The 25,164-nt window shown below is 34.7% G+C and overlaps 2 protein-coding genes and 1 pseudogene across 2 annotated transcripts; 2 read left to right on the top strand and 1 right to left on the bottom strand.

Moving 5' to 3' along the window:
• Positions 1-9,555: 9,555 nt before the first annotated feature.
• Positions 9,556-11,006, bottom strand: LOC130714770 (chloroplast envelope membrane protein-like; annotated as a pseudogene).
• Positions 11,007-16,634: 5,628 nt separating this feature from the next.
• LOC130710339 (oxoglutarate-dependent flavonoid 7-O-demethylase 1-like) lies at positions 16,635-20,112 on the top strand. Its single transcript, XM_057559563.1, has 3 exons — positions 16,635-16,966; positions 18,259-18,506; positions 19,277-20,112. Exons 1-3 carry the CDS (start codon positions 16,733-16,735, stop codon positions 19,857-19,859), a joined length of 1,065 nt encoding a protein of 354 aa, XP_057415546.1. The 5' UTR covers positions 16,635-16,732; the 3' UTR covers positions 19,860-20,112.
• Positions 20,113-22,079: 1,967 nt separating this feature from the next.
• On the top strand, positions 22,080-24,038 carry LOC130710341 (oxoglutarate-dependent flavonoid 7-O-demethylase 1-like). Its single transcript, XM_057559565.1, has 4 exons — positions 22,080-22,425; positions 22,580-22,827; positions 22,950-23,274; positions 23,390-24,038. Exons 1-4 carry the CDS (start codon positions 22,186-22,188, stop codon positions 23,651-23,653), a joined length of 1,077 nt encoding a protein of 358 aa, XP_057415548.1. The 5' UTR covers positions 22,080-22,185; the 3' UTR covers positions 23,654-24,038.
• The last annotated feature ends 1,126 nt before the right edge of the window (positions 24,039-25,164 follow it).

The raw sequence follows: 25,164 nt of genomic DNA, 5'->3' as shown, positions 1-25,164 counted from the left end.
GCAAATATAGCTGTAAAAATTTCCTCAGCCCTGCTTTCTTCAGCCATTTGCTGATCATGTAAGACAGTAAGAGACATGCAATTGGGCACCAGGTGGATAGCATCAGAATCATAACTTTCGTTGCATCTTAAATTAAATTTTTTTTTTGGACAAATTAATTTTTCTTCAATCTCCTAGTTTTTTTCCTATGAGCCCATTTGAAATATTCTCTTTCTAAAAAATCCCGATCAGAATCCCCTGTCTTCACTTGGGCAAAGCCCAATAACTATAAGGCCAACATTAGTATCTTCTTAAGCCGATAACATCCAATTAGGGATGACAATTTTCACCTGAAGATGAGGATACCCGTGGGGACTGCCCTGTTTGGGGCCCAGACCTTGGGGAATTTTTCCCTATGGGGATGGGGACGAGGACGAAAATCCCCCCGATAAGAATTTGGGGACGGGGATGAGTATCACTCTCCCCGCCCTGCGGAGCCCCCGCCCCGTATATAAGTTAAAATACAATAATACACTTATAAATATTGAATTACTTATGATACAGACTTCACTTTTTAGATGAGTTGAATGCTCGAAAGAATACTTAGGGTGTTGGGCTTCAATTTTTTTGAGTTGAATGTTTTAATTTACGGTTCATTTTGTAGACTTCACACATTATGTGATGAATTTTATTTAAATTTTATTATTTATTATCTTGAATTTAATATAGTTGCATTGTCACTTGTAATCTATAAATTCATTGCTAAAACTTGGGTATTTTACTGTTCTGGATCTAGATTTGGTATGGAGAAGAAACCTTAATCCAAAACCCTAGCAGACAAAGCTAATAGAAAATAAAAGTGTAATATAATAATGGAAAGATCCTTTTTACAATGAGTGACCTCCCCTTTTATAGTGGGGTGGTCTAAAATCCTAACGCTAGCTTAATTGGGCCTTTGGGCCTCATAAATCCTCGACCTAGAGAGTTGGTCGCCCTAAAGAGGTCTCGCCTAGCCGTCCTATAGTCACACCAAGCTCTAACTTGGGGCGGGTCCTATCATGATCAGGTCCCGCCCAATCCACAAGCCTACAAGACACGCGCCTGAAGTATGAGGGCAAAGTGTCTTAATTGCCTCAAGTCTTAGCGAACATATGCCGCCCTTGGATGACTCGTTATAGAGATAACCCTTTGATTGACGGTCACGACCAATACCCCAGGATGTCCCCCCACAACTAGCCTTCCAGTCTACATTGTTGTAATCTCGACTTGGGCAATGAAGCTCGCCCTCTATAAAGCATATAGGTCGCACACATGGCGTCATAAACATACAACCCACCGCAAGGGGCAACTAATAAAAGTAAGTGCCAACAACGGCATAATAAACATACAACCCGCCATAAGGGGCGACTAATAATCATAAGCGATGTCGAATCGTCCACGCCTGAAGAGGTTGCCCGCCGGATGATGAAATCACGTCTGGGGAGTATCTGACCAGCCCACAAGACACTGCGCCTGAAGCATGAAGGCAGAGTGTCTTAACAGTCTCGACTCTCCATCGTTTCCTTCTGCCTTTCACGACTTGCCATGGAGCTCGCCAATCATGCTCGCCTCAAGTCATGCTCGCCTTTCAGAAGTATATTGTCACGCTTTGTATGACCTGTTACCTATCTTTCACATGTGTCAATCTAGAAAGCAATGATTAGTTTTTCCAACAAATATAATCAACATGCTTAATCGCCTATTTATGGCGAATCATAATATTTTGAACGCCCTGGGCGTTGCTCTTTCTTTCTCCTCCATCTTAAATGAACAAGAAAACTTGTATATTGAAAATTACATGTCATAGAGTTACTTAAACAATCAAATGTGAATAACTATATTCTTTAATCGTGAATAACTATATTCTTTAATCCTGTCACCTTGAACTAAACAACAATTCTTTTAAGAACTTAACCATATTTCAGTCATTCCAGAAAATGCAAAAATGTGTAAAGTTTAGAAGATACCAAACTATGCTTTATTTTGCATCGGCTTCCCTTTCTTATAGGTCGCCTCCTTTTGAATGAGTACGTCCATTCTTTGGAAATTGGGCGTGTCTTTTGCCCGCCTTTTCCACAACAGCTTTATTTCACTTGAGTATCACCTGCAATAAGAAATTCAAACCCCTCGCCCTTCTTTTCTTTTCTTTTCTTTTTTCTCTTTTTTTTTTACCGAGATTGGCTCGCCGTGGTGAGGCTTAGTCATTTTTTTGTAATGGGCCTCACCCTTTTTGACTTTCCTTTCGGTTGTTTCATTGTAATGGGCCTCGCCCCTTTTCTTGAATGAAATGAAAGTTTTATTTTTCTCAACTTGTGAACTTTTGTCTTTGCTTTATATATCTTACTGAGACTTATGCTTGCCAGGGCGAGGCTTGCTTAGTTGGCTTGAGGTTACTCAAGGCTTAGGCACATTTTACTGGCATTAGTCCTTTTACAGACGGGGCTTGGTTTCTAGTGGCCACTAGAATTGCCAAGGCTATGTATGCTCAGTGTGCCGCTTTCTTATTCCGAAAGTCTTACACGTGATAGCTTGTACCTTTGACATTTTGTCATTGCGCACTATAGTTTGGAAACAAACAGAATCAACTCCCACCCATGGGCGACCCAAGATAACTGCAATTTTCTTGTTTTCTTCTTTTTTTTTTTTTTTTGATATATCATGTTACAACTTGTTGTAACAGGAAAGGATGCCTCAACTGCATCTTCCTTTTCCTTTCCTCAACCTATTTGCTTATCAAGATGTCACTTAGCCCGCCCATCTCACGCTCGTCAACAACATGCTATAGGCGAGCTCAACAACTTCTCTTTGATATCACATGATATTTGGTATGAGGGAAATTTAGAATATGTCATTAAAGTTACAGCATACTGGAATTGATCTTCCCAAAACATGTTAATTCTTGGTAATCACATTTGAAGAGAAGCATCATGAATATTCTTTAGAACAAACAATCAAAGTCAGCTTATTAGATATGCAAACTCAGCGTGCCAAATTGGTTATTTCTAACATTTACGTATATCATATCAACATAATGTACATTGCAAGAGATGGAGCTCACCAACATTTTATAAAAAGATTAAAGCCACATGCTTTCACATTCCACTAATTAATTTGAGAAAAGATACATGATCATTTGAACTTCATACATAAAGTGTAAAGACTTAACCACTTTGTCAACCACTTATTCTCTTCTCGAAGTTCCAATCCATAACAAGCATAATAAAGAGACTGTTACACAATAATGGAGCTGCAACAACACCATTCTCTATAACTTTACTTTCAGATTAATCAAACCACTCTCCTTCTCTCTCTTTTTTGAAAACTGAAACGAAATCAACATCCTCTTAAGGACTTTCAAAAGCAACACCATTTTTAGATGTTCTAAGAAATTTCACTTGATATAAATTGAAAAGAGAACATGTTACACATTTCAATATTGCATGAAGTAAAACATTCAAACAAAGCATCAAAGCTAAATTCATCTCCTTATGAGCATTTCAGCAAAAACTTTATAGAGCCAGTGAATTATCCTTTCTTGTAATGACAACCATTCGACAATGAATCTATTTAAAGAATTTTTTTTTGTCACTGGTGTGCACTTATGCAATATTTTCTCATTGTGATACATTATGTGTGGAAAGAATACAACCCTATCCATTGTTAACATGTTTCTGAAAATCAATTCGTTATCCTATAATCACACAGCACAGTGAAGATGACAACCCACATACTGACAATTAATTCAGTAAGACATCAAAGAGTTCAACTCTTCATAAGCATCTAATAACATGATAGTTTTCACTATTCATCATATGGAACTAGTTTTGAGATTGTGCTTACTTGTCTTGCAGTCTTAGTTCCCGTTTTTAGTTGTTATGCTGGTTTTTGATATTCACTTTCCTCAAGCTTGTCCTTCATAAAGCTCCTGTATCACACATTTATGAGTCTTAACATGTTGAAAGTAGTGCATAACTTAGCTATAACTCAAAACACCACTAAGCAATTAGTAAGAAAATAATGGAGTAAGATTGAGGAGCACATGCCCCATGTTTATGAATTGATTATCAGTTCCAGATGTTACTCTTCACTTAAACTATTAAAATCAGCATACCTCATAGGGTAAGTTATCCTGTTTGCATAGAGAAAGGCACTAGGAAATTTAAGATCAATTTTCCCACAAGTCAACGAACATGCTTAAATATATTCCAGGATCTTATATCAGACATCACAATATATGTTCTAGTAAATCAATCGCTGTTTGGTCTTTCAATTATAAAAAGTCCCCCATTTTTCGTCCCCAGCTATCCATTGAATAAGCATGTAAGATTCAAGTGCCACTTTGTAAAAGCATATAATAGAAGAGTAACATCAGTTCAAAATTCTGTACAAAAGCAAATGTAAGGTTCTCTTATTAAGTAAATTTCTATTCATTCCATTGATAAAAACATTCAGCCATTAATTCTTAAACAGTCTGATGTCATGAACATGCGTTTAGGCAGCAATACCGAGGGAATCCCAGCGTGTTATGCAGCAGACTTATAAAAGCAAGCTATCCATGCAATAATCAATACAAAGCTAAATTAACTAAGCAGTAATTTCGTGTTAAGCGATATGAAATGTCATAAAAGCAATCACCAGCAAACTCAATCTGATCAAAGGAACAAGCCATTAAAACATGAAATTTTAATACTCTCAACAAGAATTATTATCATTGCATTTGCATAAGAAGAAATCAAAAAGTAACCCTCTCCTTTTCTTTTGGTTTGAACATCCAACGTTAGCTTTATAAAACAATTGATAATGCCAAGGAGGAAACAACACAGAACTGGCTGAAAGGGTCTCAAGAGACTCCAAGGGCTTCCAAAAAATGAATTTTCCTGAAGTTTTCTAACGAATAACATCTTTAGTAAATATAAGTCAGCTGTCAGCTGACTTATAGAATTAAAACTTTCACATCATGGAGAGCATTTACTGATTAATTGCATACTTCATTTGATGTAAAATATGAAAGTGTTTATGAAACTTTGAATATAGAAAACAAAATCTAAGCAAAAAGCAATATCATATTTAAAGTTGATTAATAGAGAAAATGAAGTTAATATAGCTTAAAATTGTGTGAGCTTTTCAACAATTTAAATGATGCCCAAGTTCAACTAATATGCCAAAAATTATGCATGATCAATCAGGGATAAGCATAGTATCAAAGTGTAGCTATGCAAACTAAGAATCAAGAAAGTTCCCACATGCTGTCATATGCATTGCTAGTCAGAACTATAGGCTGCCAACATAACTTAAGGCCCAAAAGTCGAAGACACTTGAATGCCAAATATATCCAGCAACAGACTTTATGTGTGCAACCATAATAAAGTCAAGGAATAAACCAGAGAAGTCTTAGGCTAACCCAGAAACGGATTGGTTCCAAATACTTATTAGGATAGAAATCCTCATATGCCTTAACTGAAACAATTTGGTGTTTAATAAGCCTTATATTCCCAAAGAAAAGTAGAAACTTTATAGATTATCATAGGGGTAGACAAGAGTTATCCGGCTTCAACAAAAACAGAATAATCAAGTATCAAAATGATCAGAAAAAGGATGATACTGCCCTGACTTATGATCATATAGGTTATCAAACCACATTGTTCAGCCTTCTTCCCTCTTCTCCCCTTCTTTTTCACATTGCATGCACAGGCTAGCTCTGAAATTATGTTCTTCCAGTAAGCCAAATCATCCATTTCGTCCTCTTGATCTGTCATGCCTCTCTTTGTCTCACATGGTCACAATGAAGAGAATGTTAACATTAGTTTCAGAATAATGGGAATATGGGATTTAAGAACACAATCAAGCATGGTGCGGACAAAACTGGTTGTAGGCACAGTTTTAGAGTCCAAGTAATTTAACAAAGCAGCAACAGTGGTGACTGAGTTACCACATAGCCAAGAACACTAGTAAAAACATTATTGGCGTGAATAAATGCCACTGCAATCATTGATGTTAATTGAAAAGTTGGGTATATATCTTGTGCGTTGCAGATAAAATCATAACCACAAGTCCATACCTTAAAGCAATACCTAGAAGGGTTCTGAATTAGGAGTTGGATAGAACAAAAGGCAAACATCCAACTTTATGTGATTGATTTATTTTTTTTAAAAAAAGACAAACAAATATAGAAGAAAAACTAGTAGTCTTCAAAGTAACAGTCACACAAATCAGCATATAAAAGGAACATAGTCAAGTGTTTGGTGTTGCCAATAGCAGCAATTATTAAGTGCACTCAAATGCAGGTAAATTTGTTTCAATAAAATCCAACAGCAAGCAAAGTGATGAGTTGGTGCTAAACCAGAAAGGGGGAAACTCTCATGTTCCTTTATTAATAATGACATGTTAAGGATCCTCGTGGGGACCCATGAGGAGATGGGAAATGGGGACATGGTGAAAATTCACCCCGCCGCGGGGAATGAGGATGGGGACGGGGACAAAAGAAAGATGTGGGGGCGGGGAGCGGCTCCCCGCCCCCGCCCCGCGCGGTTGCCATCCCTACATCCAATACTCTCTACATTTGATTTTCGACCGCAAAACTGTGATCCAGGTGTTCACTTGACATGACCTCATGTCTTGATTTATTACAATATTCATCAAGTCCAGGGCCGATCCCGACATTTTGGACGCCCTGGGCCGTTTCAGAGTTAATTGGTTCACCAATTAATATCCACTTATCTAGTGAATTAGGTAGAAGAACCCAATGAAACCTTTCACATTCCAATGCTAATTAAGCTCTTAAATACAGAAGTACAGAACTAGTATTGAATACAAGTACTAATTTTTTTTTTGGGAAAAGTTTAATGAGAAGTTTTTTTTGGGGCCCCTTCTTTTTGGAGGCCCTAGGCTGTGGGTCTTCCTGCACAGGCCCAGGGCCGGCCCTGATCAAGTCCAAGACGTGACCAAAGATTTGTGTTTCTTCTAATACATTTAAGACTATTTTGTTGAGTACATTTTTATTTTTAACAGAGAGGATATATAGTAACACACTCTAAATTCATACCTTATACACGTATACTAGAAATTAAACCCGTGCGTTGCACGGGTTTGTTTTTAAGTTATGTGTCTATTATTTGTAAAAATAATTTATGTAATATGAAATATTATTGAATAGTAAATAGTTAAGAATATGATAAATATATGTAATGTAATTACATTATTAAAGCTCAGTAAAAAATTTATTGTACACTAATATTTTAGTATATTTTTCTTTGATATAAACATTTGGTACTGGTCACCCTTTGAATATACCTACAGATTCGAGATTTAGTCATAATTAAGGTTTCTCATCCCTCCTTCAGAGTGTATTGTGTGGGGATCGAAACACATATTTTATATTTTATGTTTCGTTAATAAAAATTATTTTCAATTTATTTGTTAATTATATGTTTAAATAGTAATGCACTCTCAATATTATGTAAAACGATGAAAATATATAATTAGAGCTGAATAATTTAGTCCGTGTTTGTGTAAAGTCATCTATAAAAGTAAAACGACTTTTATAAAGTTGTATTTATCTCTTGCTTTCATGTTTTGGCCATGAAAGTAGTGTTTTTAGTTGAAACTTTATGGGACTAATGAAAGTTTAATGTCGAAACATATTCTTAATGACACATATAAAAGCTATATTATTTATTGCATAATGAGTATTTAGTTAGTTAATATGCAGTTTGTAAGAGCATATATTTTTTAACTTATTTATGAATTAAGATAATAATTTATCTTATTTGATAAATTTTTATAGTTTTAAAGAAAGTAAAAAAATTATAAAACCTCATAAGACAATTTTACAAACACAAATCGTTCAACCTAATGATTCTCTATTACAATGGTTAAAATTAAATCTTTGGATCCCTGAGATTTCGTCCTTAAAGAATGCACTTTATGATAAACCTTTAGCTTTCACTACATTTGATAGAACTTGATTCCCTCAGTAGAGGATACATGTGGTTAACACAAATAAATTATAAGGACTTAGTTAAAAAAATTATTAAACTCGTGTACCATAATAATGTGCAAAAGTGAAAGTTGGTTAAGAATACTTGTTATTTTTTATCCATGAAGAAATATTGTAGCTATATCAAATATAATTTCATTTAGGAAGTTTATTAAATACTTCATTGTATACTACATTTTTAGTCTATTGTAGATGAGTGCAACAACGATAAACCTCATAGGAGGTTATGAACTCATATTAAATATTATTAGAAAACATATTTGAAATCAAAATTATAAAATTAAACTATTTTGAGAAATAAATTTAATTTAATTATTCTATTATTTTTTATAACTAACATGACATGCATAACATATATATTTAATATATATCTCCTAATTTAAACTTAGTTTTAAATATATTTAATTTATTTATCATATATATAGTTAAATAGAAATATTACCCTATGATAATTTTAACTATCAATAATTATTTAATAAAAAATATTTATTAATTTTAAATCTACTTTATCTAAATGAATTAATTATAAATATTATTTATAATTGGTTTAATAGCTGTTTTGGTCCCTCACTTATCACAATTTTGCGCTTTAGGTCTCTCTAGAAAAATAATTAGCAAAATTAGTCCCTCACAATTACACACTTTTTCCGCTTTAGTCTCAAATAGAGATATTTTGGCAAAGAATTAAGCAATGTGGAGGATCAAAAGTGCTAATTTTTTTATTGGGGACTAAAAGTGCAAAATCGCGATAAGTGAGGGACTAAAAGAGCTATTAATCCTTTATAATTAATTAACTTCAATTCTTAATATTTGTCAACTCAAGTTATTTTTTTAAAATTATAACTATTATTATTTAATATAGGTATTTTTGTGAATATTTAATGTAGGTAGTTGAATAGCTTTTGACAATACAATTTTTTTTTTCAGTTTTTAATCTTATTATTTAATATATTTATTACAAAGATAATTTGTTATTACTTATTGCATTATAATAAATGTAATCTTTACTAATGTATTTAATGTAATGGTTCAAGTGTGCTTTACTTATATATATAGAAGATATAGATAGGTTCATGACCAGAGAATTACACAAAACTTGCCTATAAAGAAAAAAACCTACTCACAACTTAATTAATTCGTCAAGTTAAAATTAGATGGAAATTAAAGATGAGTATGAACTATGAACGTATAATTAATTAATTACTCATCCTAAAAAGTAAAAACACCAAACCGCATCATGAGCAACAAGGAATTAATGGTCCCGCGTGCACATATATACACCATCTCTATCCAATATAGTTACTCCTATATAGATGTTACTTCGATATTCCCAATGAAACCATTTAAAGACATATCTCCCATCATGGCATGACCTTTAACTAAAGGGTAAAAACTTAAGTACAGTACCATTGGTGTTGTTGGTACTGTTCTTTAATCAAAAATTGACACCTGAAATTGCATTTAATTTTTGTTTGGCACCGTATCATGGAAACTGCAACACGTCTTCCTTCCCTCTTCCTCCAACCTCCAACCTTCCATCTCCCTACCACGCCCCACGACATGCGTCTTTCCTTGAGCCCGCGGATGTCAATTTAAGTGCTTGGCTCAGACGTTACGACATGGAGCCCATGGAAAGAGCACAAGCTCTTAAATTTTAGCAGCCTCGACACCGCCATGGTAGATTACAGATCCAATTTTACAAGATCACCCTACTTGATTGCAATTTCTTCATATGAAAGCTCTCTGTTGTTATCATTTTTTTGTTGACATTCCAGATACTTATTTATTCACACAAATGTTTCTGCAATCCCTAATATTGCCACTCCAGAGCCTGAGAATATAAGTTTCAAATCCTCTTTCATAGGTTTATGGCATTGAATTCCCAATGTTCTTGTCTATAAAAATGAAGGAAAAGCCAGGACAAGTTAAAAGAGAGGAGATTTACTCTAATTTTCGGTGGAAACATGGTTACAGAGAAAAAAGGGGAAGAATACTCCAATGCAAGAAGAAAGGATTCAATACTCCTCTCATTAGTGGAATTGGAACCCAAGTGGGTGTTTGGGTTTAAATCACTGCTGGAAGAATTGAACCAGTCCCGTATGGCTCCCCAGACGAAGGAATTCATTGCTGCTCCGTCTCATTTTTTGCTGATTACTGCTACTCCTCTAGCCCATCTATTTCTTTCTTTGTTGGCTGCTGTATTCTTGAACAATTTCGAGTTCGAATGGAGTTTTGGAGATGAGATCTGGTTGTTGTTGTGTCTAGAAAGGATCTGCAAGTGACCAGATATTATGTTTGAAGAAGAATGGAAGGAAGGGACTCAAGAATTGAGAGAGAGAGAGGTCGGGTGTTGGAGTGTGGAAAGATTCAGGTTGCCACATTTATTCCCATTATCCACGTGTTTTGTTCTAATAGGAGAACAGTACCAACTGCATATATGGAACTGTAGGTAAGTTTTACCCTTTTCCCAACCATGAGTCGAATGGAACCCTATACATAAATCAGTTACTAAAAGAATAGAAAAAGCTTTTATTGTGTCACTTAAGTTATATAGGAATTCTTGAACCCAAGAGTTAAGAATAATAAGCTCTTGATTACCTAGAATAGAATAACCACTTAGAATCATGAAATAGATTATATTTGTCGAGAAGTGCAAAATTGTATAGATACGATCTTCGTTGTGCGTCTTGATCAATTGAATTGTTTCTTTGTGGATTCCGGTACGGAGGATTTAAAGACGTGTTTCCGAATATTCCTTTAGCAGTTCATCCAAGAAGAACAGTTCCTCTAATTCCATGAATTTTTTTAGAATGCTCTTTTCTTGAATGATATTCAAGAAAATTTCGGATTGCTTAGTATTCCACCAATTAGTAACCCAATATTCCATACCTTTCTTACATGTAAAAGAAATGCACCAGGGAAAAAAGACTATAGATGTGAGAGATAGAAAGGGAATAGATGCTTTCTTTTTTGTCATTTTTCGTCTTTAAGGAATTTATCTTCATCTCATTCGTCAAAGTTAAGGGTAAAACTTACCTACAGTACCATATATGCAGTTGGTACTGTTCTCCTATTAGAACAAAACACGTGGATAATGGGAATAAATGTGGCAACCTGAATCTTTCCACACTCCAACACCCGACCTCTCTCTCTCTCAATTCTTGAGTCCATTCCTTCCATTCTTCTTCAAACATAATATCTGGTCACTTGCAGATCCTTTCTAGACACAACAACAACCAGATCTCATCTCCAAAACTCCATTCGAACTTGGAATTGTTCAAGAATACAGCAGCCAACAAAGAAAGAAATAGATGGGCTAGAGGAGTAGCAGTAATCAGCAAAAAATGAGACAGAGCAGCAATGAATTCCTTCGTCTGGGGAGCCATACGGGACTGGTTCAATTCTTCCAGCAGTGATTTAAACCCAAACACCCACTTAGGTTCCAATTCCACTAATGAGAGGAGTATTGAATCCTTTCTTCTTGCATTGGAGTATTCTTTCCCTTTTTTCTCTGTAACCATGTTTCCACAGAAAATTAGAGTAAATCTCCTTTCTTTTAACCTGTCCTGGCTTTTCCTTCATTTTTAAAGACAAGAACATTGGGAATCCAGTGCCATAAACCTATGAAAGAGGATTTGAAACTTATCTTCTCAGGCTCTGAAGTGGCAATATTAAGGATTGCAGAAACATTTGTGTGAATAAATAAATATCTGGAATGTCAACAAAAAAATGATAACAACAGAGAGCTTTCATATTAAGAAATTGCAATCAAGTAGGGTGATCTTGTAAAATTGGATCTGTAATCCACCATGGCGGTGTCAAGGCTGCTAAAATTTAAGAGCTTGTGCTCTTTCCATGGGCTCCATGTCGTAACGTCTGAGCCAAGCACTTAAATTGACATCCGCGGGCTCAAGGAAAGACGCATGTCGTGGGGCGTGGTAGGGAGATAGAAGGTTGGAGGTTGGAGGAAGAGGGAAGGAAGACGTGTTGCAGTTTCAGGATAGGGTGCCAAACAAAAATTAAGTGCAATTCCAAGTGTCAATTTTTGATTGAAGAACAGTACCAACAACATCAATGGTACTGTACTTAAGTTTTACCCTAACTAAAAACCGTTACAGAAATTATTTTTCTCTTCCGCTTTATTTTTAACTTACTTTTAGGATAATTACATTTATTGAAATTAATTCTATTTAAAATTTATTCGTACAATTTTGATCCAAGCACATGCTAAATGGTTGAAATTTGTGATAAGCAAGTTTTTGGCCAGAGAAAGCATATCTATCTAGTGGCATTTCATATATTGAATGATTTTTTTTATGGGCCATATTGAATGGTTGAAATTTGTAATAGAGACCTATTAAAAGTCTTTTGATTGATTAAGTTCCAAAATTGCACGCAACAATGAATTTGAATTCGATGCTGTCAACTGCACAATAGTCACACATTGAAACCATCGATTAATATTAAAATATTAGACGGTTTACATTTCAAATTATTTAATATGAACCACAATATTAAAATATTAGATCCGTGTATCTTAATTTATCTTATTATTTATTTAATGTTAATTCTAAGAAAAGGGAGTTGATTTGGTGCTGAGGGTCCACAAAGCTACCATGGATACGTAGAGATTTGATAGCTGCTATTTCTCCCTCTGCCACATGTCGCGATCACGACAGAGGTATGCCGTAAGATGATGTTACGTGAAGAAGAGTTTATCATGTTGTGATTGATGGTTTGTGCTATTTCAGTTTATCCTTTGTTCGTAATTCAATCCTGGATTCTTAAATTTCACATATTTTGTGTGTTTTGATCCAAAAGTTTACAAATTTTTGCATAGACCCTTTAACGAATCATTGTTGAAGACGTAATGTTTTTTCTATTGTTCTACTTTCACTTTTGTATTTTTTTAAACCAGATTTTAGTATAGTTTGTAGAAATCCATGCGTTTGAAGTCATTCTAAACCAGATTTTGGTATAATTTATAGAAATTTACGAAACTTAGGATAGCCTGAATTTATATTCATTTCTCAAATTTTACACGTTTTTATTCATCATGTTTGAGCTGTGTGTATAAGCATACTATTTGCACTGTATGTGAATTATGCACAACTTACTAATTTTTTTTTAATGATGCACAAGTCAGTAAAATTGATGAAAGCATATGAAGAGCTCACATTTAATCTTCATGAGTATGGTTAGCTCATTCTTAAGGTTGGTTCATGTTTTCCTCAAACTCATTAGTTTTGCATATACTCATGTTTTAGTATGCCAATTGGGTGACTTATCTTACTTTACTCTATATATTTCTTTAAGTTCAATTTAAATTGATTGTTAGTATAAGTTTATTGGTGAAGTAACCACAATTATTTTGGGTGAGAGAATTATTTTGTTTTTTTCTTACATATATAGATAATTTGCTGGGGTGCGCACATATGTGGCAATACATCATTTTTTGTTTCTCTTGACTGAAATGTTCCTTTGGTTTTTTGTTTCACAAGGGCTCTACCCCAAGATTCACAAATAAACTAAATACAATTCTTTCACCACAGTCCTTTCAAATTGGTGAAAGAGGGTATTTTGTTCTTCAAGACTTCATTTTGGGTTTTTGTTTCAATCTTCTTCATGAATTGATTTTGTTCTTCAACTAATTGTAAGATGTCATATGCTTTAAGGACTCCTGCTTTTATCTTCTTAATCAAAAGCAAAAGGATTGAGGAAAAAAAAATCTTCTAGGGTGCAGAATATTCACTAATTGGAAAAAAAAAATAACACGTGTCATTCTCAGATTAATTCTCATAAAAAAATACATTTTAAAATTTTAGATTTGATTAGGATTTATGTTGTTTATTTCTTGATTTTATCTTAATTTATTTTTGATTTATTTTTAGAGTAAAAAAAATACATTTTTAAATTTTAGATTTGATTAGGATTTAGGTGGTTTATTTCTTGATTTTATCTTAATTTATTTATTATTTATTTTTAGAGTATTAATTAATATATCCCAAACTTTTTTTTTTAAAAAGAGTGAGTTTGAAAGCTATAGCTTAAGTTAATTTGATAATATATTCCAAAATAATAATAATAATAATAATAATAATAATAATAATAATAATAATAATAATAATAATAATAACATGTGTGTGCGGATATGGGCCGGTTGGGTACTATAGTACCCATACCCGCACCCATACCCTCTATTTTTTGCGGGTAATTATCTATACTCAACCTCATACCCATTTAGCGGTTTTTTACCCCACCCATAGTGGATATTTTTTGCGGGTACCCTATGATTTTGAGACCCATTGTCATCCATAGATTTAGATTTTGGCAAAGATGGATAGCTTCCTATAATGACATTGAATTGTCTAAAGGTGGAGAGCTTCGAGTTGCTACCCACGTGAGTATGGAGACGGGTACATGTAATTTTTAAAAATGCGGGTATGGAGATGGTACTATAGTACCTACCCATTGTCATCCCTGTAACATCCCGATCTGACGACTGGCCTTATGGTAACAACACGAGTCTTTTCAGTGCGCTTTGTCCTCACTCGCGCACTTCCCGGGAAAACTTCCCAAGAGGTCACCCATCACGATATTGCTCCAAGGCAAGCACACTTAACCATGGAGTTCTTATCAGTTGGGCTCCCAAAAAGAAGTTGCAACTTGTTATTATGAGTAGTACCAATCAAATCTCTTATGCCCTCCTCAACTATATAGTCCATCCCTATACAGTCTCGGAATACCTCTTGTTCGGGTGTGAGATCGGTTCATTCATGTACCCCTCCGCCTAGAAGCCTGCCAGGAGCCGCTCCTTGTCCGTGCCTCACTGCACCGGCGATCACTCCCCGCCCTCGTCGGCCCCGGGCGTCACAGGCCCACCAACTTCCGCTTGGTTCGTCCCCGAACCACATCGTACTGGGAGAGGTCGGCTCTGATACCAATTGTAACATCCTGACTTGATGACTGACCTCACAGTAACAACCCGACTCGCCGACAGCGCCTCGTGGTGCGACAGGGTCCGGGCACAACGGGGCTCTGCATCCCTCTCCCAGTACGGTGTGGTTCGAGGACGAACCAAGCGGAAGCTGGTGGGCCTGTGACACCCGGGGCCGACGAGGGCGGGGAGTGATCGCCGGTGCAGTGAGGCACAGACAAGGAGCGGCTCCTGGCAGGCTTCTAGGCGGAGGAGCACATGAATGAACCGATCTCACACCTGAACAGGAGGTATTCCGAGACTGTATAGGGATGGACTATACAGTTGAGGAGGGCATAAAAGATTTGATTGGTACTACTCATGACAACAAGTTGCAACTTCTTTTCGGGAGCCCAACTGATAAGAACTCCATGGTTAAGTGTGCTTGCCTTGGAGCAATATCGTGATGGGTGACCTCCTGGGAAGTTTTCCCGGGAAGTGCGCGAGTGAGGACAAAGCGCACTGAAAAGACTCGTGTTGTTACCGTGAGGCCAGTCGTCAGATCGGGATGTTACAATCCCTACTTAGTTGGAATAAACATAATAATGTTATACTTTATGATATATCTTACACAATCCTGATTTGTGCTACTATCACATTAATTTTTTTTTAAGATTAATATGTTGATAATTCCTTATATCTATGATTTGTGTTATCGTCTTCATATTTACAAAGAATGTGAAACGAGTTCCTCTTGGTCTCAATCGCGCTTAGAAGAGAAGTCTTTATGTCCACTTTACTCATCAATTCTGACTTTTCTATTTCATTCGTTGTTTAATATATTTTTAATAATCAAAGTATTAATTAATGTATCAAATACAATAGACATATTTCCCGTGCAACGCGTGGGTAAAAAACACTAGTTTCAAATTATTTAATATGAACCACAATATTAAAATATTAGACCCGTGCTCTCGTATTGCCCAATTAAGATGATAGCTTATATTTGAAGTATGGATGGCTGTTATTGTTATCTAGTGATGGTGCTGCTGCACTCATTTTTTGTTGTTGGAGGTTATTGGTTTTTGCTTGCTGCCAATTCATGTGTTCCCATTGAATGGTCTTTGATTCCTTGTTCCTTTTTTCACAAGTCAAATGGTGCTGGTTTTTTTTCCTGGAGATACAGATTCAGATTTATAAATTGGTTGAAGACTTGGTCTGATCTTGGAAGGTTTAGCAGTGGGGTCTGGGTTGGGCATTAATTTTCTTTGTAAACACCCTTGAAAATTCCTCTTGACTTCTCAAAATTGGTACTCTTTTTCTTTGTTAGGTTTTCCTAAGGGGGTTTTATCCTAACAAGGTTTTAATGAGGCTTGTTTTGTTAAATTTATTTTCAAGGGGGTATTAGGTGGGGTAGTTTCATCTTTTATAGGGTTAAGTATTTGTACTTGTAATTTTCTGTGTTTTTTCTCTACTTCCTTCTTCTATCTCTTGTATTGGGTTAAAATACCCCTTGTACTTCTATTCAATATATTTTTTATTGCCTATTAAAAAAAACAATATTCTATCAAAAAAAAAATATGAACCACAATATTTAAATTGGATGACTATTATTGAAGAGAGAGGATTGCGATGGCATATTATTAAAATATTGATACTTTGACTGATCTGATGTTTCTATAATCTGTGTTTTACCTTCCTATAACTATAACCATTTCCAATTATATATATTTCTAGGATCTATTATTCTATTCCAAAAACAATCAAATTGTTGATCAATTTATACTCAGCTAGCTGAAGCCATGGAAGCAACTCCTCTTGCAGTGCCCTTTGTTCAAGAACTAGCAAAGGAGAAACTAACTAGAGTTCCAGAACGTTATGTTCGTCTTCACAATGAACGACCAGCATTATATAACTCTAGTACTACTCCTTTGCCTCTTCCTATTATTGACCTCAGCAAACTGTTGTCCAAAGATCACAAGGTACCTGAGCTGGAGAGGCTGCATCAAGCATGCAAAGAATGGGGTTTCTTTCAGGTTTTTCATCTACTGCTCTCCCCTGTTACTTCTGCTTCTTGTTCTGTTCTGCTCCTTAATTTCATTCCCTCTTCATCCCGGAGAAATTAAAAAAAAAAAAATTATGGATGAACCAAATAATAATAGAAATCATGTGGTCAGGAATTCGATCCTTCTTGACCCTTTGTTTTAATAATTTGAAAAAAAATAAAACATAATCGCACTTTAGTTATTCTTGTTCAGATTTTATATGATCCTATAATTTCTTTCAGCTGATTAATTAAGTTCTTACGCATAAACAAATATAGTTCTTTTATCACATTTCAAATAAAAGAACCTTAAATCTTAATTAATTCTCTAATCAAATATTTATGATGTATTGAGAATATAATTTAAATTTAAAAGTCTAAGAATAACAAATTAGTGGAAAGTGTTAAGATATAAAGTACTTTATAAGATATAAGTCACGTTATAAAGAGCCGGAAATATGATTTTTTTAAAAACAAAATTAGGTGAAATTTATTATTTTGGACTTTTACTTCATGGTTTCAAGTAGAAGGTTTACAATGATTTAATTACAAATCAATTTGTGAAAATTTCACTTAGAAAGTTAAAATTTGAGAGTTTTAGGTTTAATAAAGGCTTCAATTTGTATTTTTTGGTCTTATTGGTATGGACTATGAGTGTTTTAGTTCTTTTTTTTTTGACAACAGAAAAGATATGATTGAGCATATATTGTTTTGATCATTATGTGATTAAAGTTTTTTTTCTTCCAATCTCATCCTACAAAATTCTTTAAAATTTATCGAAATTTCACTAATTACTTAACTTTGAAAACATAAAAAATTATATTATATCACATATCTCATGCATCATAAACCTTAGGATATTTGAAAATAAAAAGAAGAGTTGGTGATTTCACAAATATGAAAATTAAGTGAATGACCAAATTTTCTTAATTTCAAAGGTAAATTTCAATTAGCTTGAGAAAAGCTAGATGGGCCAAAATAACTCATCCTCACACACCATACTAAATGATCAAACAAATGCAATTAAGATAAACAAAAAATGAAATTTTCGCGACTATAAAACTTGCACCATAATTCTTGACTTATCAAAAAAACAAAACTTGCACCATGAGTCTATAGCTACCTAATAGAACAAGGTCAACCAATTACATATTATAAACTATAAATTAAATATAAAAAATTAATATCGATCTACATCTCAGATTACCTTTTTCGAAAAGTTGGATGATCAATATATCTGAAATGAGCGAGTAATGCTTTCTAACTTTTGACTAAAATATATAGCTGATAAATCACGGAGTCAACACTTCTCTGCTAGAAGACGTGAAGAGAGGTGTTCAAGAATTTTTTCATCTTCCAATGGAAGAGAAGAAGAAGTTTGAGCAAAGACAGGGAGATGTGGAAGGGTATGGTCAACTATTCGTGGTTTCTGAAGATCAGAAACTTGAGTGGGGAGATGTGTTCTTCATGTTTCTATTTCCTCTAGAAAAAAGGAAATCATACTTATTCCCGAAGTTACCATCAAAGTTCAGGTTCTCTTTCTCCTTTTATATTTCATTTTGTTCGGTTACCAAACGCTAGATAAATCTAAAGCATTTTCTTCTCTCCATGCACAATTTAATTCCTTATTTATATAGTTGACTAGATATGTGACATTTTTGTGTAGTACTACCTCCGGTTCTATTTATAAGCAAAAAAAAAAATCACATAGTTTAAGAAATGTAGTTAAACTAGATAAAATGCATTAAATTTGTCTTAAATCAAAATAAACTTCAAAAATTATCCTTTGTTATTAGTATTGGAAAGTGGGAAAGAAAAAGAATAATTAATGAGACACATTTACAAGTTAGAATTAATAAAGACATCTTTGGAAAAAATTAATTAATATAACTCTAACTTTCATTTAGTTCTTATAAAAAGGATCAAGATTTTTCTTCTCTTTCATACTTATAAATAGGACCGGAGGGAGTAATATGAGTGTTGAGCATGGTTAGGTGTTAGCTACGAGTGATTATAATGTGTCCGAAAATTATTTCTTCTAGGTAGATGTGGGCATTCGTGTTGAATCGCATTTTATATATCTTGTGTTTTTTCTGCTATGTTCTCTTTTGCTCTTATTAATTAGTATATATATATATATATATATATTATTTTGCCTTTTCAAAAAAAAAATATCTTGTGCTTTTTGTTATTCCTCATCTCTTTCTGACCACACAAGTGACGTCAGGGTTTGGAAAGAAGTGGTCAAAGTCCATATTTTCTGAAAATGAATTACTCATATGTGTATGGCTTGATATTGCAGAGATGATCTAGATACCTATTATACAGAAGTGAAGAAATTGGGTATCCATATCCTTGAGCTAATGGCAAATGCCCTCAAAATAGACACCAAAGAAATCACAGAGCTCTTAGATACCACTCAAGCAACGAGGCTTAATTACTATCCTCCATGTCCTCAACCTGAGCTTGTGACGGGGCTCAATCCTCATTCTGATGCAGGCGGTCTCACCATTCTTCTCCAAGCTAATGAAGTGGAAGGTCTTCAAATAAAAAAAGATGGAATGTGGATTCCAGTTGAACCTCTTGCCAATGCTTTTGTCATTAACATTGGAGATATATTGGAGGTAATAACCAATGGAATTTATCCAAGCGTCGAGCATCGAGCAATAGTTAACTCTGAGAAGGAAAGGATTTCCATTGCTGCATTTCACAATCCGAGTATGGAGTCAATAATAGGTCCAGCACCAAGCCTTGTTACACCAACAACACCAGCAAGGTTCAGAAAAATTAGTTATGGAGAGTACTTTAAAGGGTACTTGTCACAAGAACTTCGTGGGAAATCTTTCCTTGACAGCATAAGGATAGAAAATGAAGAAAACTTCTAAGAAATTATACTGGAGAAAAATAGAAAAGTTGAATATAGGGCATTGGAATTTCTATATTATAATATACATTGCTATTGACTTCAGCTGGAGTTAAGCATGTGCTAGAATAACGATTGCATTTTATTATGTTCGCACTAAATATATTGAGGCTGTGTTCAGCCATATTGTATACGAATATTATTATTTGTTGAATTCCTAGGATAAAAGAAGAAGAAAACTATCTATTGAATAAGATTGAACTGGTTACTGGTTAGTATTGCTTGGTTTTTATTAATGATGACAAATTTATTTTTGGTTATTTGGATGAGATTGGATAGCCTTAGATGCGGTGGTTGACGTTGACTTCTGAGATACATATGAACCACTGATGGATCCAGAACTTTTTGGTGTGGAGACAAATATATGCATGTGAATTTATCATACTAGAAACATAATATATTACAATATGTTTTTTAAATATGTATTATAATTTTATAAACAAGTTTTAATGCATTATGCATGTTTGGATACACGATATAAAATCATGACGAGCATAAACAAACTTCTCTTTACTTTTACGATTATCCACCAAAATTTTACTATTAAGGATTTTCCATAACCAAACAAACAATTGTTTTTTTCAAGCCATTAATTTTTTTCCATATCTAAAATTAAATAGCTATAGACATAATTATTTTTTGGTTCACACATAGTAACTTACATTTAGTTAATACACCCAAATAGAATGAAGAAAATAAAAAAGTTTGTTGAATCCAAAGCAGAATCGAAGCTAAAAAGTAGAGAAAGTACCAATCTTTCCTACGCACTTTCTTAAACTTGATAAGAAAATGACTTATACACACATGAATAGAAATAGAAAGAAAAAAGAGATGTGATAGAAACAAGATAGAGATAAAAAGAAAAAAATAAGTAAATATGAAATGGAAGAGAGAATGAAGTGTAAATATATCATTGTTGGATTAAAAATGTATCTACCTCTAAATAATATAATAAACATAAAATTTGAAGAACTATAATATTTCGTCAATAAAATGACATTGCTAGCTACTTGCCCCCACAATAGTATTTGTGATTCTTATATAATTGGTTGTGTGTAGAGCTGGGTGAACGGGTCGCAGTCCGCGGGCCGGCCAACGAGACCGCAGACTAGTGCGGGCTATAGCCTGAAAAATAGAGGACCGCTAAAATGCGGGCCTACGCAGAGCGGGCCAGCGCGAGGCGGGATCAATGCGGGGCGGGCCTATGAGGGGAAAAAAGGGTAAGAGAGGCCAAAATCCGCGGGCTGACTCGCAAAACCACGGACTAGTGCGGGCTATAGCCCGGTAAATAGAGGACCGCTAAAATGCGGGCCTACGCGGGACGAGTCAGCGCAGGGCGGGTTTGTGCGGGGCGGGCCTACGCGGGGCGGATCAACCCGCGTACCCAGCTCTAGTTGTGTGGAACTATGGGGGCATTTTCTATCCGTGAGGGCAACAAAATAGTTAATAGCTTCCTGATATATTGGATCATTAGTACATTATATGAATTTTTTCGTGGGGTCAAGTGCCCCAAACCTTACAATGTGCATCCATCCTTGATATGGACCAATGAGCTAAATGAGTATGCTTTGAGGAGGGTGAAAAAGGAGAAATGAAATTTCACAAACTGACTATCTCCAATTTAGATGCGGTGGGGTTGACATTGACTTAGGTAGTTATCTATTTTGGGTGTAATGCTCGTATTAAGTGGCTTAGTAAATTACCGTCACATGCGATAGATTTTATTGTAGAGGTTTATTAACGAGAGAGAGAGAGAGAGAGGAAAACGATGATGACGTTTCGAAAACTCTGCTTTAAAACAAATTTTTGTTAATGCAAATGAGAAGAAGAGTTGAGAAAAGTTTGAAAGATTAGTCTACAAATAATGATAATAATATTAACAGTAGAATTCATAGAAAAAAATGTTAATACAAATATTTTAATCAAAACATGTTTATTATTGGTACACATTATTCTAAGTATTACATCACCTTTTACACCTCACTTACAAGTTTACCACATCAGGCGAATCACGAATGTATGCCTGCTATTGATAAACATGCTAAGGTACCATGCATGGCTTAGGCACCCAAGCACGCAACTGAGTGGAAATTATATGCTAGCGGTGGCAAGTGATCCAGAGAGACTCGGTGGGAATTGGCAGGATATATAGGATCCAGATGGCAAGCTGCATGCAAGAGAGAACATGGAATATTAGCGTGTGTGTTACCTTCTTCATCAATTCCAGTTATATATATAGAACCAAATGATATGCTTAATTAAAGGATCCATTTTACTCAGCTGAAGCCATGGATGTGACTTCTCTTCCAGTGCCCTTAGTTCAAGAACTAGCAAAGAAGGAACATACGAGAGTTCCAGAGCGTTATGTTCGTCCTCACGATGAGAATGCTGTATTATATAATAACTCTAGTACTACTCCATTACCACAGGTTCCAGTTATTGACCTTAGCAAACTGTTGTCTAAAGATCTCAAGGTAGCTGAGCTGGAGAGACTGCATCTAGCGTGCAAAGAATGGGGTTTCTTTCAGGTTCTCATTTCTTCTTCCGTTTTCCGTTTTCATAAGATACATCCTCAATATATAAATATACATATAATGAATGATTTGTGCTATTTGTGTATTTTTTATCATGAAGATAAGCAAATTATTTTTATGTTTTCTTGGTTTTGATTAATATGAACAGTTGATTAATCATGGAGTCAACACTTCATTGGTGGAAAACGTGAAGAAAGATGTTCAAGAATTCTTTAATCTTCCACTAGAACAGAAGAAGAAGTTTGAGCAGAAGCAAGGAGATTCTGAAGGGTATGGTCAACTCTTTGTTGTGTCTGAAGATCAGAAACTTGACTGGGGAGATGTGTTTTACATGGTAACTTTGCCACAAGAAAAGAGGAAGCCTCACTTATTTCCAAAATTACCCTCAACATTCAGGTTCTCTCTCTCATATTATTTCTATTATGTTTTTCTTTTCATGACACACTTGAAAGAAAAAAATTACTTCAAAGTTTTAATATTGCATTTTCATATGAGGAATATATGGCTTGATGATGCAGGGACGATCTAGAAACCTATTGTGTAGAAATGAAAAAACTTGCTATTAAGATCCTTGAGTTAATGGCAAATGCCCTCACAATAGAGACTGCAGAAATGACAGAACACATTGCTTCAGGGACTCAACTAATGAGATTTAATTATTATCCTCCATGTATTCAACCTGAGCTTGTGATGGGACTCAATCATCATTCTGATGCTGGTGGCCTCACCATCCTTCTCCAAGCCAATGATGTTGAAGGTCTTCAAGTGAAAAAAGATGGAATGTGGATTCCCATTAAACCCCTCTCGAATGCTTTCATCGTTAACATTGGAGACATATTAGAGGTAATCATATATACGTTCTTGTGCCTTTAATTATGATGTATAAGTTGTGTCCTTAATTTTATTGCTCATAAACACTTCATAGACTCATCTTTTGGAATAATTTAACTGGGCGCAGATAATAACAAATGGAATTTATCGAAGCATTGAACACCGAGCAACGGTTAACTCGGAGAAGGAAAGGCTTTCTATTGCCACATTTCACAGCCCTAGTATGGAATCAACTTTTGGTCCAGCACCAAGCCTTATTACACCAACAGCACCAGCAATGTTCAAACCAATCACATATGAAGAATACTTAAAAAGGTTCTTGGCACGAGAACTTCGTGGGAAATCTTTCATTGACACCTTGAGAATTGAAAATGAAAATGAAAAAAGTTAAGATAAAATGATGGAGAAAATAGAAAAGTTAAATAAGGCACTGAAGCTTCTGTGTCTGATTCTATGTTCATCAAACATGCATGAAGTTGTGTTCTCGTATCCCCCTCCCCTGTTCTGTTATCTTTGCTCTGTTTTTGCTGATTTTAGCCCTTGGTCTGTATAGTGTACGCTTATTTGGCACTTCTTGTGCTCAATATAAATTTGGCTTACTTAAAACAATGTTCAACTATGTTCTATAGGAATAAATAGACGAATAATTAATGGTTCACACCTCAAAATGAGGTGGAGGAGGAGAGAGACACGAAGAAAATGAGAAAGAAATTATAAGATGTGATAGAAATAAAAATATGTGGAAATGAAGTGTATAAAAAATGAGTTATGAATATATCATTTTTGAATAAATAGACTATTTGTTTTGTTTCGAGGTAATAAAAGGAACCACATACACCATTTAGTAGCGGATCTAGGACCCGGGGTCAGGGGTATTTTCAATTTTTTCAAATAAACACATCGGTAAAAATATAATAAAAAACTAGAGTTTTTTTGTGCAAATAGGTGTAAAACTTTTTCTACACTAGTATAGTTTAAAATTGTCAGGGGTTTAAAAAAATTATATAGGAAATAAGTGCAGTTTTTTTTCCAGGGTTCATTTAAACCCCTCACTATGGGCTGGATCCGCTCATGACACCATCTGAGCTACCTCTTTTGCTGCTTGCACGACAATCCCATCTCAACCCGTCATACCCCGAAAGATAGCTCCATCCTATGAGAGCATTACGACGCACAAATTGAAATAATTACTTGAAAAACTTAAATATATCTTCATAAATAAATACACTATTATATTATAAATATATAAGAATGTAAACATGTAAGTATGATGATGTGATATATGTATAAATCAAAAGTATACATTTATAAATATTTAGTTTAGAGTACATTAGTTCGGTTATGAAAATTAAATCTGAAATCCGATCAAATCCAATAAAAAACTTCAACTTTGATTTTATTAGATTTTATTTTTTGAGATAAATTATGAACCCCTAGTTTCAATGATTATATTCTTTCTTTTTTTTTGAAATGTTCAATGATTATATTCTTGATGAACATGTGAAATATTTCTGTCTTATTTGAATAAATTGATGAAATTCTTATTTCCATTTTTTATAGAATTCTTAAATAATTATCTCCAACAGAATTAGAATTTGAAATTTAATTTTTGGTCTTGACCAAGGTATCCCCACAGCCGACAGCCGTGAGACTAATCCTTCGCCCCACAATCAGCACACTAAGCGGTAGGGGCCGGCCCAAATTTGATGAGACTTTGAAATACATTGATTTTTTTTAATTAATATATGGACGGTAAAAGCTTGAAATTGATTTATGGCTTAATTGCAACTTTGGTCCCCGACGTTTATCAATACCACGATTTTGGTCCCCCACCTAATTTAATTACATGGATGGTCCCCGACGTTGTAGGTCGTGTGCAACATTAGTCCTACCGTTTATTTC

This window comes from Lotus japonicus, chromosome 4 (genome assembly GCF_012489685.1).
Source record: "Lotus japonicus ecotype B-129 chromosome 4, LjGifu_v1.2".
NCBI lineage: Eukaryota > Viridiplantae > Streptophyta > Magnoliopsida > Fabales > Fabaceae > Lotus > Lotus japonicus.
The sequence above is the reverse complement of the archived record's forward strand: the minus strand, read 5'-3'. Positions and strand labels throughout refer to the sequence as shown.

Excerpts from the sequence above, each read along its gene's own strand:
- LOC130710339 (XM_057559563.1), top strand. The coding sequence starts at position 16,733 with ATGGAAGCAACTCCTCTTGCAGTGCCCTTTGTTCAAGAACTAGCAAAG. Across the intron at positions 16,967-18,258 it reads AAGAATGGGGTTTCTTTCAG|CTGATAAATCACGGAGTCAA; the intron begins GTTTTTCATCTA and ends TAAAATATATAG. Across the intron at positions 18,507-19,276 it reads AAGTTACCATCAAAGTTCAG|AGATGATCTAGATACCTATT; the intron begins GTTCTCTTTCTC and ends TTGATATTGCAG.
- LOC130710341 (XM_057559565.1), top strand. The coding sequence starts at position 22,186 with ATGGATGTGACTTCTCTTCCAGTGCCCTTAGTTCAAGAACTAGCAAAG. Across the intron at positions 22,828-22,949 it reads AAATTACCCTCAACATTCAG|GGACGATCTAGAAACCTATT; the intron begins GTTCTCTCTCTC and ends TTGATGATGCAG. Across the intron at positions 23,275-23,389 it reads ACATTGGAGACATATTAGAG|ATAATAACAAATGGAATTTA; the intron begins GTAATCATATAT and ends AACTGGGCGCAG.